General features: G+C 46.1%; 1 protein-coding gene across 1 annotated transcript in view; it reads right to left on the bottom strand.

Annotated features, from left to right (window-relative positions):
- Window positions 1-10,575, bottom strand: part of ATP1B3 (ATPase Na+/K+ transporting subunit beta 3) — an 83,071-nt gene extending 72,496 nt beyond the window's left edge. Inside the window, exon 1 of the mRNA XM_082250068.1 lies at window positions 10,292-10,575. Coding sequence (XP_082106194.1) covers window positions 10,292-10,400 — 109 coding nt within the window. The 5' untranslated portion in view covers window positions 10,401-10,575. The remainder of the gene's footprint in view (window positions 1-10,291) is intronic.
- Between the last annotated feature and the right edge of the window lie 6,047 nt (window positions 10,576-16,622).

Below are 16,622 nucleotides of genomic sequence, written 5' to 3'. Positions count from 1 at the left end.
GCTATAACAGCTTCAACTCTTCTAGTAAGGCTGTCCACAAGGTTTAGAAGGTGTGGGAAACATGGGAATGCGTGACCATTCTTCCAGAAGCGTAAATTTGTGAGGTCAGGTGCTGATGTTGTACAAGGTTTGGCTTGCAGTCTGCGCTCTAAATCATCCCAAAGGTGTTCTATCGGGTTGAGGTCAGGACTGCAGGTGAAGGCCAGTCAAGTTTCTTCACCCCAAACTCGATTATCCATGTTTTTTTGGACCTTGCTTTGTGCATTTGCAAAAATCATTTGGTGGAGGGGTGATTATGGTGTGGGGTTGTTTTTCAGGGGTTTGGCTTCGCCACTTCGTTAAGGGAACTCTTAAGGCACCATCAGCATACCAAGATATTTTGGACTTTGGGATTGCCCATTCCTGTTCCAACATGACTGTGCACCAGTGCACAAAGCAAGGTCCATAAAGACATAGAAGAGAGTTTGGGGTGAAGGAACTTGACTGGACTGCACAGAGTCCTCACCTCAACCCGATAGAACACCTTTGGTATGAATTAGAGTGGAGACTGTGAGCCAGGCCTTCTCGTCCACATCAGCACCTGACCTCACAAATGCACTTCTGGAAGAATGGTCAAATATTTCCATAGAAACACTCCTAAACCTTGTGAACAGCCTTCCCAGAAGAGTTGAAGCTGTTATAGCTGCAAAGGGTGGGCCAACTCAATATTAAACCCAACAGGCTAAGACGGAGATGCCATTAAAGTTCATGGGCGTGTAAAAGCAGGTGTCCCAATACTTTTGACAATATAGTGTAGATATAAAAGTGTAAGGTCTGTAAGCTGCTGGGTATGGATAACCTAAGAATGAGAAACAACATGATACAAAACAAACAAGCAGCAAGCTATGACAACCCAACATCTTCATGATGGCCGAGCTGTCCAGACACCAGCATGTCCCAGTTCAGTGAAGTTCAATGATGGCTAGCTACTTAAAGAGCTCAGTAAACCCTCTCTTATAACTTGTACCTACGGGTAAGCCTTTAATAAGGCTTACCTATGGGTACTGTAAATATCTCCTAAACTTGCCCAGTTTAGGAGATATTTACTTTTAATGCAGCGGATGATGTAATCGGTGCATGCGCTCTGAAGGAACAGCCACCTGTGCCGTGAATGGCGGCTCCGGCGCGCATGCGCGGGAGTGATGTCAAGCGCCTCTGGCCAATCAGATGGCCAGAGGACACGAACCAGGAAGCAGGATGGCTGGATATGTCGGCCATGTCCCTGCTGAGCAGGTGGCACTGAGGGGGCTTCGTTGTAAGGTATTTCATAATGAGCCAGTATGCATTTGCCAGTATGCATTTGTCTTACAGGGTGTTTTTTTTTTTTTTTTTTTTTTTCGGGCTTACAACCTCTTTAAAGAGGTTGTAAACCCATATTACTTTTTTTGCAACCTTTAGTACTTCTTTAGTGGAAAAGCAAACCTATACCGTACCGAACCGTTCTGACCCTATACCATGCGGTACCACAGTGGAAAAGCAAACCGGGCCAAGCAGGGCCGAGTAGAGCCGAGCCGGTACTTGCAGTGGAAAAGTGCCATTACAGTACCTATAGGTAAGCCTTATCATAGGCTTATCTATAAGTAAAAGTGTCAGAGGAGGGTTTACTTCCTCTTTAAATCCATTACCAGATTGCAGTAAAGGAAAACTACTACCTATATATCAGAGCAGGAGAAAACTTGTACGTGATTAGTATTAAATCAAGAATGACTTACCAAAGCCAGTCCTAGAGGGATTTAATGCTGTCTTGATGCTCTCCCAAACACTAGATCTCTGCTAGTTAAAACACTATCCACCACGCCACAAAATAATGAAGGGGTTAAAACCACAAACAGGCCATATTTGCTTGGTGAACTCCTTAATTCTATGTATTTAGTGTTGCTGAATACATTCACACAACATTTACCTGGCTACAGCAGGGGCAGCAAATGTCTTAACATTATAGAAAACCGCGCAGACCAAAAATGGGAGTTTATTTAGCCAATGCTACAAAGATCCCACATGATTGGCTTATTTTTTTTTCTCTAAAATGAGAAGGTGTTGGAGGTGCTCAGTCCCACTTCTCCACCTACTGGAAGACATTGGTGAATAGTACTAATGGCGTCGGATAATCTCTGTGTATGGATTTCAAATGACTTTATTAAACGATCTGTGGAAATTGGAAAGGTCCCTTTTACTCTACATGTTTTTAAAGGTAACAAAAAGCTAAAATTAACCCACCTTAAAAATTAAGTGTAGAAAAAGAAAACCTGTTCTGAGAAAAATAGAGGGGCCACCATTTCTGACCTCCTCCTGAAATGCCTGGCAGTCATACAGACCCCAAAATGTCTAATTTGGCTCTTTGTCCCAGAGCAAGCGTGCAGCAAGTGAAGTCTAAATTCCCGATCTGCATACTTACTCCACGTCAGGTGCTATGGTAACTAAAGCAGCAGGCAAGTTTATATTTTCAGGAGGTGATTAATGATTCATTCATTCATAATATGCTGAGCACAGGTTTGCCAAAAGGAATAAATAAAAATCTTGTTTTTTTTTTTTGGTTAAAAATAACAAACATGTTATACTTCCCTGCTCTGAGCAGTTGGTTTTGCACAGAGCAGCCCAGATCCCCCACTTCTCAGGTCCTTCAGGCGGCGCTCCTGGCCCCAGCCGAGTGCCCCCACTGCAAGCAGCTTGCTATGGGGCCACCCGAGCCGAGACTCTTGTGTCCATTCAATCAGGGAATTGTAGCTCAGCCCCGGGCCTCTCTCTCCCTATTGGCTTCTGCCAATCAGGAGGGAGAATCCTGGACAGCTGAGGCTCTCATGCAACATCATTGGATCGAGACGGAGCTCAGGTAAGTATTAGGGGGGTGGCTGCACACAGACAGTTTTTTAACTTAAAGTGGTTGTAAAGGCAGAAGGTTTTTTTTTTCTTAATGCATTCTATGCATTCTATGCATTAACGTAGAAGTCCACCCTAACACTAAAATCCCTGCATCTATAGACCATCACAATCTAACCCTAACCTATCTAGCCCTGTAAATAAGGAATCGGTATACATGCCTGTATTGAAGCCAATCTGACCCGATACCACACTGAGCTGTCAGCCGCAGCTTCGTTGTGGAGGCGGGTGCAGAGGACACATCTGACAACGGAAGCCCCATAGTAAGTCTATGGGTGGGGTCACTCCCCATTCATTTCACAGCCGTTGTCAGCTTCTGCTACTGGAGACCGGATCGGCTTCAAAAAAAGTAAGTATACTGATTTCTTCTTTATAGGGCTAGATAGGTTAGTGTTAGATTGTGGAGGTCTATAGTCCCAGGGATTTTAGTTTAAGTGCCTGGTTCACATATATGCAATGCGGGAACCCTGCGAAACCACTGCGGGTTCCCACATCGCATTCAAATCGCAGGCAGTTCACACAAAAAAAAAAAAAAAAAAAAAAAAAAAAAATCGCTTGATTCCCCCATCAACACTGACTGAATCTTTCCCGCTGAGCCATTGTGTTCTCTCCGGAGGGGGGGGGGCGCGGAAAGCCATGCCTGCCACCAGGAGAACACACAGCAGCTATCGCCCCTGGCAATAAAATCACATAAAAACCCGACAGGCTGGTTGTACCCAAGCTGAGAGATCAACCAACTTGCATACAATCAGACTGCCCATACATGGTTCGAATCTTGGCGGGTCCCTGCTGAACAGGCCAAGATGCAAACCCTCTATGTCCGGCTTAAGACTGTACAGAAATTACAATTAGCTGATGCCTTCTCCTTAGGAAACATCTATAAAAAAAAAAAAAAAAAAAAAAAAAAAGATTTTTTTTTTTTTTCTTAGGTATGCTGTGTTAATAGGAAGACATTCAACATACAGTGGGGGGGGGGGGGGGGGGTTCTCAAATTTGACTACATAAGAATACTGTTTAAGGGCTCTTCCACACCAAAATATGGTTCAGGAAACCTGCATTCCATGCGCAATTCCAGCACCACATTCAAAAACGCACTGGGTACGCAAGCTGATGTGGGTGTCAATGTATTTCTAACGACACCCCAGATCACAAACACAATGCATTTGCCTTCACCAGATCCTGTAGTACCCACAGTATAGTACAGTACCCACAGTATAGTACCCACAGTATAGTACAGTACCCACAGTATAGTACAGTACCCACAGTATAGTACAGTACCGTACCCACAGTATAGTATAGTACAGTACCCACAGTATAGTACAGTACCCACAGTATAGTACAGTACCCACAGTATAGTACCCACAGTATAGTACCCACAGTATAGTACCCACAGTATAGTACCCACAGTATAGTACCCACAGTATAGTACAGTACCCACAGTATAGTATAGTACCCACAGTATAGTATAGTACCCACAGTACTATGTGACCCAGTTGCTGTGCATTTTTAAAAGTAGTGGGATACCGCGCAATTTCAGGCTATTCAAAGGAATGGGCGGAAAAGCTGACCATAAAAAAGGAATGCGGTCCAGTGTGATTCAGGTGTGAACAGCGCTAAGGGCATCACCTAAAATCCAAACAGTCTCCTGTTCGGCACTTTAACGCCAAACGGTCTACTTCTTTGGATAAATGACATGTCCCCCCTAACCTAAAGGCCCACAGTTGGCACTGAAAACCTGGAACCCCTTGAACCAATGAGGATCTACACTATCCAGCATTCCCTTCCACATTACGTTGTTCAGAGACAGCTGCAAGAACACACATACTACACTAAGCAGATTCACAGAGGTGCAATATTACTGCAAACAAATCCATGGGGCCAAATGGCATCGAACACAGAGAACACCATTTGATGTAGTACAGGAACATGAGTAGATCAACTGTATAATCTAAATTCCTATACCACAAGCTTGTGCACTAAGGCATATATATATATATATAATCCATCTTGGAGGCAAAGGCATTCCATAGAGACAACAAATTACATTTACAAGTTGTGAGTGTATGAAAGAAGCCATACAAAACAAGTGCTGGCTCTGATTGGCTTGTCTCTTCACTTACAAACCATCATCTAAGCACCGCAGAGAATAGATTTCTGCACATAATGGGTTAAGAAATCCTCCAGAAGCTGCAAAGACAGTGCCCATACATTTACAGAAAACGTTTCTGCCAGTGTGTGGTTAACATTTGGCGCCACATAAATGTTACGCCTGTACGAGAGAAAGGAAATAACACACAAAGCTGAGAATCTGTACAGAAAATAGGCAGGAAGATGTCATCTATAAAGGGATTGTTGGCCATCAAGATACAAAAGGGTTAATGGATTGTGTTCTTGCAGTTGTGACTATGACAGACCATCCCCCACCCCATCCCCTCTGAGAGGCTGAACGATTCATTCAAACAAGGAGATGGGAGATGGAGGAATCAGGACAATCTCACCTAACATTAAGAATCCCCCCCAATTAGGTCATCAGCCTCAGCAGACCTGATCTAACTGAGCCCACCTTCCTTCCTAAACAGGTGGGGGGGTTTTGTAAAATGAAAAGACTAGGGATGTGGTGATGGTGGGATTTTCTGCCAGGATAGAAGATGGCAGCCCCCCTCAATGTCTCCCATCCACAGTCACAGAGAGCTATTTTTAGCATCCAATGAGCCTGACTTCAGAAGCGCCCCCCACCTCCTCCCAGATACCAAGAAAATGTGTCACACCACCGATACAGAGCCTTCTTCACCATTTCTGCCCAATGTAACCCCCTGCTACCAAAAGGGTTATTGCAAATTACTCCTCTAGAATAATGGTGTACACAAGTCTGACCATCCCTGAGATCATTACTACACATCCAGCACACCATCCGCCTCACAAGCTCCATTCACTGACCCATTTTATCATAAGAATTCCACTGCAGCAATCCAGCACAATGCAGCAATAAGCCAGGCACAGACATGTCATCGGAATGCCACCAACCTGACATCTGCCACCAACATTCATGGGGGAAAATACTGCAACACAAAATACCAATCCATTCCCTAGGCTTCATAATTACTCCCGGTATACCAGACACCCACATACCTAACTGAACCCATTTAACAATTGCCTGTGCTGAGGAGCGGATATCTCTCCTGATATAGTCATTCTAATGGAAGAGATACTCCATCACTGGGAATCCTCGCCATTACACAAGACTCCATTAGCCAGAATTTATTTCAGCTCTCGTCCACCAGGGGTCACCAATTTATGGAAGTTATCACTTCATTGATACCCCCCTCTTCATCTCAACCATTCCAGTTATGAAGACAGAATTAGAAGGAGGTTATGTGTTTTATACATGCAAGGGTTCAATCATTAAAATAAACTCCAGAACCTACAGTCCTACAGTAAAAATATACAAATGTCAATGAGAAAAACACTACCACCACATCCTCTGATCACCTACACCCAACAACCATTAATACTGCATCCTCCAATTCACCTACTAGCATTAATTCTACATTCTCTGATCCCCTACACCCAACCGGCATTAATACTATTACTACAGCCTCTGATCACTGACACCCAACCGGCATTAATACTACATCCTCTGATCCCCTACACCCAACAACCATTAATACTGCATCCTCCAATTCACCTACTAGCATTAATACTACAGCCTCTGATCACTGACACCCAACCGGCATTAATACTACATCCTCTGATCACTGACTCCCAACCGGCATCAATATTACACCCCCTAATACACGACACCAAACCTCCATTATTACTACATCCTCTGATCCCCGACACCCAACGAGCATTAATACTACATCTTCTGATCCCCAACCAGATTACATACTACATCCTCTGATCCCTGACACGCAACCGGCATGAATACTACTTCCTTTGATCCGACATCCAACAGCATTAATACTACATTCTCTGATCCCTGACACCAAACCGGCATCAATATTACATCCCCCTGATCCCCGACACCCAACCAGCATTAATACTACATCTTCTGATCCCCAACCAGAATACATACTACATCCTCTGATCCCCACCCGCATTAATAACACACCCTCTGATCTGATCCCTGACACGCAACCGGCATGAATACTACTTCCTTTGATCCGACACCCAACAGCATTAATACTACATTCTCTGATCCCTGACACCAAACCGGCATCAATACTACATCCCCTGATCCCCGACACCCAACCAGCATTAATACATCATCTGATCCCAGACACCCAACCAGATCTATTACTACATCCTCTGATCCCCACACAGCATTAATACTACATCTTCTGATTCCCTGACACCCAACCGGCATTAATACTATATCCTTTGATCCCAAACACCCAACCACATTACTACTACATCCTCTGATCCTTGACACCCAACTGGCATCAATATTACATCCCCTGATCCAACACCCAACCGTCATTAATACTACATACTCTGATCCCTGACACCCAACCAGCATTAATACTACATCCTCTGATCCCCAACCAGAATACTACATCCTTTGATCCCCACCCACTATGAATACTAACCGAAATTAATGCTGCATCTTCCGATCTCCGACACTCAACTGACATTAATACTTCATCTGATTCCCAACATCCAACTGGTATTAATAATAAATTTTTTCATCCCCAACACCCAACCAACATTAATACTACGTCTTCGGATCCCCAACACCCAACCAACATTAATACTACACCTTTTGATCCCAAACACCCGACAATAATACTACATCCTTTGATCCACTACACCCAACCAGCATTACCACTACATCCTCTGATCCCCTACACCCAAAAGTCATGAATACTACATCCTTTCAACCACTACACCCAACCGGCATTATTACTACATCCTCTGATCCCCTACACCCAACAGGCATTAATACTACATCCTTTGGATCCATACACCCAACAGGCATTAATACTACATCTTTTGATACCCTACAAAAGTTAATGTTTCTTTCAATCACCTATACCCACCCAGTATTTAACGCTACAGCCTCTGATCACATATACCCAACAAACTCAATGCTACATCCTTTAATCGTACATCCTCCAAACAATACCCAACCAGTAAGAATGCTACATCTCCAATCACCTCTAACCAACCAGTATGAATGCTTTATCTTCCAATCAACCAAACTAGTTTGAATGCTGCATCCTCTGACCACCTATACCCAAGCAGTATGAATGCTAAAACCTCCAATTACCTATAGCCAACCAGTATGAATGCTTTATCTTCCAATCACCTATACCTAACCAGTATGAATGCTGCATCCTCTGATCATCTATGCACAACCAGTATGAATGCTGCATCCTCTGATCACCTATACCCAACTAGTATGAATGCAGAATCTTCCAATCACCTATACCCAACCAGGGTGAATGGGACATCCTCCAATTACCTATAGCCAATCAATATGAATGCTTCATCTTCCAATCCCCTATACCCAACCAGTATTAATGCTACATCCTCTGATCACCCATACCCAACTAGTATAAATGGTGCATCTTCCAATCACCTATATCCAACCAGTATAAATGCTGCCGCATTCTCTGATCACCTATATCCAACCAGTATAAATGCTGCCGCATTCTCTGATCACCTATATCCAACCAGTATAAATGCTGCCGCATTCTCTGATCACCTATATCCAACCAGTATAAATGCTGCCGCATTCTCTGATCACCTATATCCAACCAGTATAAATGCTGCCGCATTCTCTGATCACCTATATCCAACCAGTATAAATGCTGCCGCATTCTCTGATCACCTATATCCAACCAGTATAAATGCTGCCGCATTCTCTGATCACCTATACCCAACCAGTATGAATGCTGCATCCTCTGATCACCTATACCCAACCAGCTTGAATGCTGCATCATCTCTTCACCTATCTATACCCAACCAGTATGAATGCTGCATCATCTCTTCACCTATCTATACCCAACCAGTATGAATGCTGCATCTTCCAATCACCTATTCCCAACCAGTATGAATGCTGCAGCATCCTCTGATCATCTATACACAACCAGTATGAATGCTGCAGCATCCTCTGATCATCTATACACAACCAGTATGAATGCTGCAGCATCCTCTGATCATCTATACACAACCAGTATGAATGCTGCATCTGCAGATCACCTATACCCAACCAGTATGAATGTTGCATCTTCAAATCACCTATACCCAACCAGTATGAATACTGCAACCACTGATCACCTATGCCCAACCAGTATGAATGCTGCATCATCTGATCACCTATGCCCAACTAGTATGAATGCTGCATTCTCTGATCACCTATACCCAACAAATATGAATGCTGCAACCTCCGATCACCCATACCCAACCAGTATGAATGCTTCATCTTCAAGTCACCTATACCCAGCCAGTATTAATGCTTCATCTTCCAGTCACCTATACCCAGCCAGTATTAATGCTTCATCTTCCAGTCACCTATACCCAACCAGTATTAATGCCAATTCCTCCAATCATCTACACCCAACCAGAGTAAATTCTACATCCTCTGATCCCGTACACCAAACAAGCGTTCCTGCTGCATCACTGCCCCCACCACTGTCCTATAGGATAACCTCTAAGACTGGATGCTCAGCTCAAGGCTATAGTGACAACACTGGCATCTGCATTACTACACCTCACTAATCACTGTCAGCAAACAGAGATGGTGCAGATCTACATAGGAGAAAAGGGGGCCTAATACTGGTCCTCCGCCAGGGTGCCAACAAAATGCATCAACTGAAAAAACACTAATCAGAATGATAATATTAATATTTAGGAACACCTCCAATGTGGAGGACATTGTAGACAGATCATAGCATAGCCTGATGACGAATGAATGAAACTGTCAGAAGGCAATCACCATACACATTAGCGGGCGGCGATCTGGCAGCTTGCAGACATTTTAGTTGTGGGAAAATGAGTGTCCTTGTAGGGGCAGACCACAATAGTGGCCCAGGTCACCCATCAGCATTTCCTATTCCTCTAGGACTCGTTATATGGAATCACACTCCTGCTGCATTGGCCCCAATTTGTAAAATCTAATGGGGACACGAAGATTGGGGGAGGGGGGGGGGTGTAGAGATTTGTCTGTGACATGTATGAAGATGGTGGAGGTGATTGGGAACTGTCATCAGATTTGGGAGGACAGACCCTTTAAGGAGCAATGTGATAGGTGGAGTGAGAGGATGAGTGATCAGGGCACAGCTCTGCTCCTATGACTGGCACAGTACAGTGGGTGAGGGATGGAGGATGTACCCGGGTCTCTCCTATCCAATGATAGCCGTAGTCTGCTTACCCCAGCTGCTGGCCGTGCGGCCCAGGATCTCCCCACTCCGAGGGTTGTAGATGAACTGCTTCCATTCAGAGCCGGACTGCTCCGTGCTCTTGTTCTCCTCCTTGGCCATGCTGATGCTGGAGATAGCAGGGTGTGTGAGGGGGATAATAAGGCAATGGAGTTCCGGCGCTTCGGTGCACTCTGTAGCGAGAAAGCACAACCTGATCCACTCTACGTCCCCGCCGGCCGCTCTCCAATCTGAAGCTGCTGCGGCACCAGCACACAATTCCCCGGCACAGCAAAATTTGGGCGTGACCGCGCGCAGCCAGTCAGGAGCTTCGATGAGTAGAAGGGGCGGCGACGATAGCGGTTCCAAAGCCTATCCTTTTAGGAGGAAGGCGTGGTCTACGAGCGCGGTCAAGACTAGTGGAGGGGAGTCCTGCGCAGGAGGGCGGAGCTGTATACGCAGAGTCCAATCTTTGCTATTGCTGCAGAGACTAGAGCGCGCCTGGCCAGATAGCGGCCGTCTTGCGCTGCGGGGGCTGGAACGCGCCTTCTACAATAAAGTGAGCGTGTTCCCGTGTGTGCGCGTTCACGCATGCACTGATGGGAGCTGGAGTCTCTTCAGCACAACAGCCGCAGCCTGGTCACGTGCATTGCTATAGCAGCTTAGCAAGTGAATGTAGATATGCACAAATAAAATGGGGTCACAGTACATGAGGGGGGTACACATCCTCTGAGTACTGCTGCCAGCCATTATCTCTATTTTTATTCATCTACCAGAGGACTGCTCAAACTTTTTACTGACATGTCATAAACTCCTTTCTGGAACTTAAAGTTACTAACATGTTATTACCCACTTGCCCTCCGGAAGATTTACCCCCATGACCAGGCCACTTTGACAATTATGCGGTTATGCAATGCTGTACAAAAATGAATGCAATTTATATCCCCTTTTCCCACAAATAAAGCTTTCCTTTGGTGGTATTTGATCACTTCTGCGTTTTCCATTTTTTAGCGCTGTAAACAAAAAAAAAAAAGACTGACAATTTAAAAAAGAACAAAAACATTTTTACGTTCTTCTATAAAACTTAGCCAATAAAAAATGTAAAAAATCTAATTTCTCTATCAGTTTAGGCCAATATGTATTCTGCTACATATTTTGGGTAAAAAAAAAATCCCAATAAGCGTTATATTGATTGGTTTGCACAAAAAGTTAACGCATCTACAAACTATGCCGATCAGTGACTTATAGGGTTACTGTGATATTGCGGCGGACATTCTGACACTAAGTGACACTTTTTGGGGACCAGTGACACTAATGCCCCATACACACGTGCAGATTATCTGCAGACTTTTGTCTGCAGACTTACCTTTTCTATGTAGTGCAAGGGCCTGCCGGATTGCATACAAATTGAAAGTGTTTAGGTTTGACCTCATATTATATGGTTTTGGTAAGTCTGCAGACAAAAGTCTGCAGATAATCTGCACGTGTGTATGGGGCATAATACAGTGATCAGTGCTAAAAAAAATATGCACTGTCACTGTACTAATGACACTGGCTGGGAAGGGGTTAACATCAGGGACGATCAAAGGGTTAACTGTGTTCCTATCAATAGAAAAAACAAGGTGCTACTACCCCAGATTATGTAAAGATCCTCCTGAGGTGTCGGGTGCAGGATGTGGAGTCGCTCAGATGCCAATGAAGTAAATGGGTAGAAGACAATCCACGGCTCCATACATGCTCTTCAATAAGTCCAAATTTAGTGCCGGTTCACATTATTGCGGCTTGCGAGATCGCATGTAATTCGGGGTGCACTGCTCCTTCATTACATGCGATCTCCTGTGCGGATGCAAATTCAAACTGGGGGTGTTCGGTGTTGTTAACATTTAATTGACACCCCCTGCGTATCGCATATGGCAGTGTGAACTGCCAGATGTGCGGATGCGATACGGGAACAGGCTGCATATTCGCAGCGTTCCCGCATCGCACAAGTGTGAACCAAGCCTTATTGTAACTCCATTAAAGATAAATACATACAGCAGATGTTAATGCGTTTCAGCCATAATGGCCTTGTTCACATGACTGAAATGCGTTAACATTGAGGGTGATTAAAGGGTAAACTGTGTGCCTATCAATAGAAAAAAAACAAGGTGCTACTACCCCAAGTTATGTAAAGATCCTCCTGAGGTGTCACAGGTGCAGGATTTGCAATCGCTCAGCTGTCAATGAAGTAAATGGGTAGAAGACAATCCACAGCTCCATACATGCTCTTCAATAAGTCCAAATTTATTGTAACTCCATTAAAGATAAATACATACAGCAGATGTTAACGCGTTTCAGGCATAATGGCCTAGCTCACAATGACTGAAATGCGTTAACATCTGCTGTATGTATTTATGTTTTATGGAGTTACAATAAATTTGGACTGATTGAAGAGCATGTATGGAGTTGCGGATTGTCTTCTACCCATTTAGGCCTCATGCACACCGGACATTATCAAAACGTCAGTAGACAGCTGTAGTTGTAGAAGGAGTTTTTCAGGTTTTTTGCAGTAGCGTTTTTTAGCGTTTTTCAGCTGTTGCATTTTTTAGATTTTTTTTTTTTTTTAACAAAACTATACTCTCACAAAAACTCATGGCTCATAAACACTGATAAATGCCAAATAGCCAGGTTTTCGAGCTTTTATTAGAGTTAGAGTGTTTTTACAGTTGGAAAACTCCTCTCAAACCCCGCTAGTTATGGGGGGGGTTTTTTTCCAGCCAGAAAACGCCCCTGCCAAAAACTGCTGATAACAGCCTGTGTGTGTATGGACACATAGGATAACATGCTGGGGAGGTAATTGGCTGCAAATATAACGTCTTACACCAAAAACAACAAGTGTAAAAACATCCAGTGTACATGAGGCCTAAGTGTGTGCCTAAGCCTATGTTTCTGTGTACTGTGGGAGGTGCTTTTACTAAGGGAAGGCATGGATCCATGTCCCTGCTTTGTAGGAATGCCTTCCTTCTTGACAGAACAGCAATCTGCCTTGTTTTACATTGGCAGACCACCGTTCTGCCTCTGTACTGAAGGTTCGTTGGGTGCCAGCGGACATCGAGTTCCGCGGTACCCAACGATCAGCTTTCACTGTGTATAATGGGTGGTAGTGAGCCAGCCATGGCATGCATTCGTGCCCATTACCCGGAAGAGCCGTATCACATATATATACGTGATTCGGCGCAGAGGGGCTGTCCTGTAGCAGTAAAACTGCTATAAGGTGGACCTTAAGTTGGTAATCATAGTATTCATTATTATGATATTGTCTATCACAGATGCCATGTTGCAGGCAATTAGCGCCATGCCGATGTGGGAGCTTTAAATGTGGCCTATACAGGCCTCATCACCACCTATATTGTCCGACACATGAACCCGACATAAAACATTGCGGCCGACTGAATCCAGGAACAAAATTCAAACTAGTTAGGTTCTACTCACATTGACATTAAAAGAAAGTATCAAGGGGGGCGTGACCGGATGTAGAGCGGACCAGACGTGCCTGCCTGGAGCTCCGGGGACCCTGACTAATCCTTCGTTTCACACATCCTTCACCCCGCTTCTGCCTGCCGTTACCGGACCTGTGGAGGGTCGGGACACCCGTGGGCTACGTCCGACATGCCCGGGAAGGGCAAATCTGAGGCCGCCGCTGCGAAACAGAAGCCGGCCTCCCCGCCGGGGGTGCCTCCGGACGCCATCTTGGAAGGCCTGCGTGCTCTACTTACCAACATGGAGCTCCCGGCGGAATCTGTTGCTGCTCCATCTGCATCCATCCCGGTCCAGGCAAGTGACACTGTCATGATTTTATCTGCCATTGAGCAGAGTAAGACTTCCTTATTGGCCAGGATCGATTATTTGGCGGAGGAGTGCAATCTTATCCGGGCTGACTTGGACAAGATTAGGGGGAGGCTTACGGACACTGAACAGCGTATCTCCTCGGCTGAGGACCTCACTACCCAGCACTCTGCCTCCCTTTCCTCCCTTCAGCACACAGTTCAGATGCTATTAGCTAAGGCGGATGATGCCGAAAACCGCCAGCGGCGGAATAATGTGCGGGTGCTGGGACTGCCTGAAGGGGCTGAGGGGGATAGGCCTGCTGATTTTGCCGAACGTTTTTTCAAGGACCTCCTGCACCTTACTGACCTGGCTCCCACCTACGTCGTTGAGAGGGCACATAGAGTCCCTACAGGCCGTGTGATCCCTGGGGCCCCCCCTCGCCCCTTCTTGGTCCGCTTCCTGAACTATCGTGACAGGGACCGTATACTGAGTGAGGCCCGCAAACATGACACTTTGCCTTACGAAAACGCTGCAGTTCATCTATACCCTGATTTCTCTGCAGAGCTTCAGAAAAAGAGGAAGACCTTTAATGATGTGCGGCGGAGGCTCCGTGAAAAAGAAATCAAGTATTCCATGCTCTATCCCAGCCGACTCCGTGTGCAACATGCTGGCTCTGTCAAGTTTTTTGATTCTCCTGATGACGCGGACGCTTGGTTGCTCAGCCTGCGGTGAGCTCCCTTGTCCCTACTCTGTTGGCCTTGCTGGCTAGTCTCCCTGTTCCCCCCTCCGTCCCCCCTTTTTGAGTTGTCTTGTTGGACTGTAACTGGAGGGGACCCCCTCTCCCCGGATGATCTCTGACTCTCCACATCAATGCCCCTGAGTAGTTTTATTTTTTGCCCTTATTTTTTGCTATTTTCCCCCTTTCTACATATGTGTCCCTGGAGCTTGGGCTGGTGACGGCCTCTATTAGACTTTTCCCACAAGATTGCTGTTCCTGGTCCTTGGGACTGTTGGGACCGTCGGCCGGCCTTGCCTCTGGTTAGCCCTCCGGCTACTCCCCTCCTGGCCTAGTGCCAGATGACTATTGGCTGGGCATTTTCCTAGTCGATAGTGTGTTGTTTTTTTCTTCTAGGTTTTTGGGATGAAGTTGGCCTGTAGCACTGTTGCTCTCTGGCTGACAGGGGTTTATATGTGTTCTTGTTTATTGTCTTTTCTTTTTTTTCTTTTTTGGTTTTTGGCTGCATACCCGTACTGTGTTTTACTATTCATTGTGCAATGTGCTATTTCACTGTGTGTCGCTGACTCCTTGTGGGTCGCAGTCCGAGCTGCTTGCTTCCCTGCACTAGATACTGAGGGGTGGCGTGGTTGGTCTCTCATCTGGCCCCTGGCTCCCCCGCCGCTGTTCCTCTTTCTCCTGCCCCATTTTCTCTCCCAATGTTATGGCTGACCGCATTAAGGTGCTATCTTGGAACGTGCTGGGCCTTAATAGCAAGTTCAAGCGTGCTTTGCTATTCAAATATCTCCAATCCTCTAAACCACATGTGGTCTTCCTCCAGGAGACTCACCTGACGGGGAGTGCTGTATTGGCACTGCGCAGGCGCTGGGTGAGTCATACCTTCCACGCCACCTACTCCACTTACGCCAGGGGGACCTCCGTTTTGGTACATAGGGCCCTGCCCTGTCGTGTTGAGAGGGTTATAACGGACCCCAAGGGTCAATATGTTATCCTAGCTCTTGAGATTGCGGGTAAACTGTTTATTTTTGTCAACGTGTATGTCCCCCCACCTTTTTCTAGTGCTGTGTTGTACCACATTTATGATCGCTTGGCCGAATTCTCGACCCAGCGCATCTTTGTGGCTGGGGATTTTAACAGCATCCTGGATGGTGACTTGGACACCTCGAATGCGAATCGTCAATCCTGCTCTGAGCTGTGCACCTGGGCCTCGACCTTGCAGCTCACAGAACTGTGGAGGTGGAAACACCCGCAGGATCGGTTCTATTCTCACGTGTCCTCGTCACACCACTCCGGCTCCCGTATAGATCTTGCATTCTGCTCTCCCTCAGTCCTGCCATTTGTGCTGTCGGCCGGCTACCTGCCCGCCGGTCTCTCGGATCACTCCCCGCTTGAGATTCAGCTGCGGCTGGGTGATCCGGGGGAGCGGGGTGGCTGGAGGCTGGGCTGTGGGTGGCTTCAGAATTAACGGGTGGTGGAGGGGGTGTCTGGTAAGATCGCCCAGTACTGGGAGGTTAATGACCTCACCACATCCGCCTTGGTGTGTTGGGATGCTTTCAAGGCCACTATTCGTGGTAACTATATCTCCGCTATTAAGGCTGCGCGGGTGGAGTGCGCCTCGGCGAGGACGGATTTGGAGGCAGTGGTTAAGGAGTCCGAGGCTGCGTTTGCCTTGGATCCCTCCCCTGAGGCGTACTCCTCCCTGGCCCAGGCTCGGAGGGCGTTGCACCTACATGTGTCATCTGCCGCTGAGGCGGAGGTGGGGTCGCTGCGGGCCAGGATATTCGAGTCCGGGGACAAGAATG

Source organism: Pelophylax lessonae (genome assembly GCF_965119305.1).
Source record: "Pelophylax lessonae genome assembly, chromosome: 3".
NCBI lineage: Eukaryota > Metazoa > Chordata > Amphibia > Anura > Ranidae > Pelophylax > Pelophylax lessonae.
The sequence above is the reverse complement of the archived record's forward strand: the minus strand, read 5'-3'. Positions and strand labels throughout refer to the sequence as shown.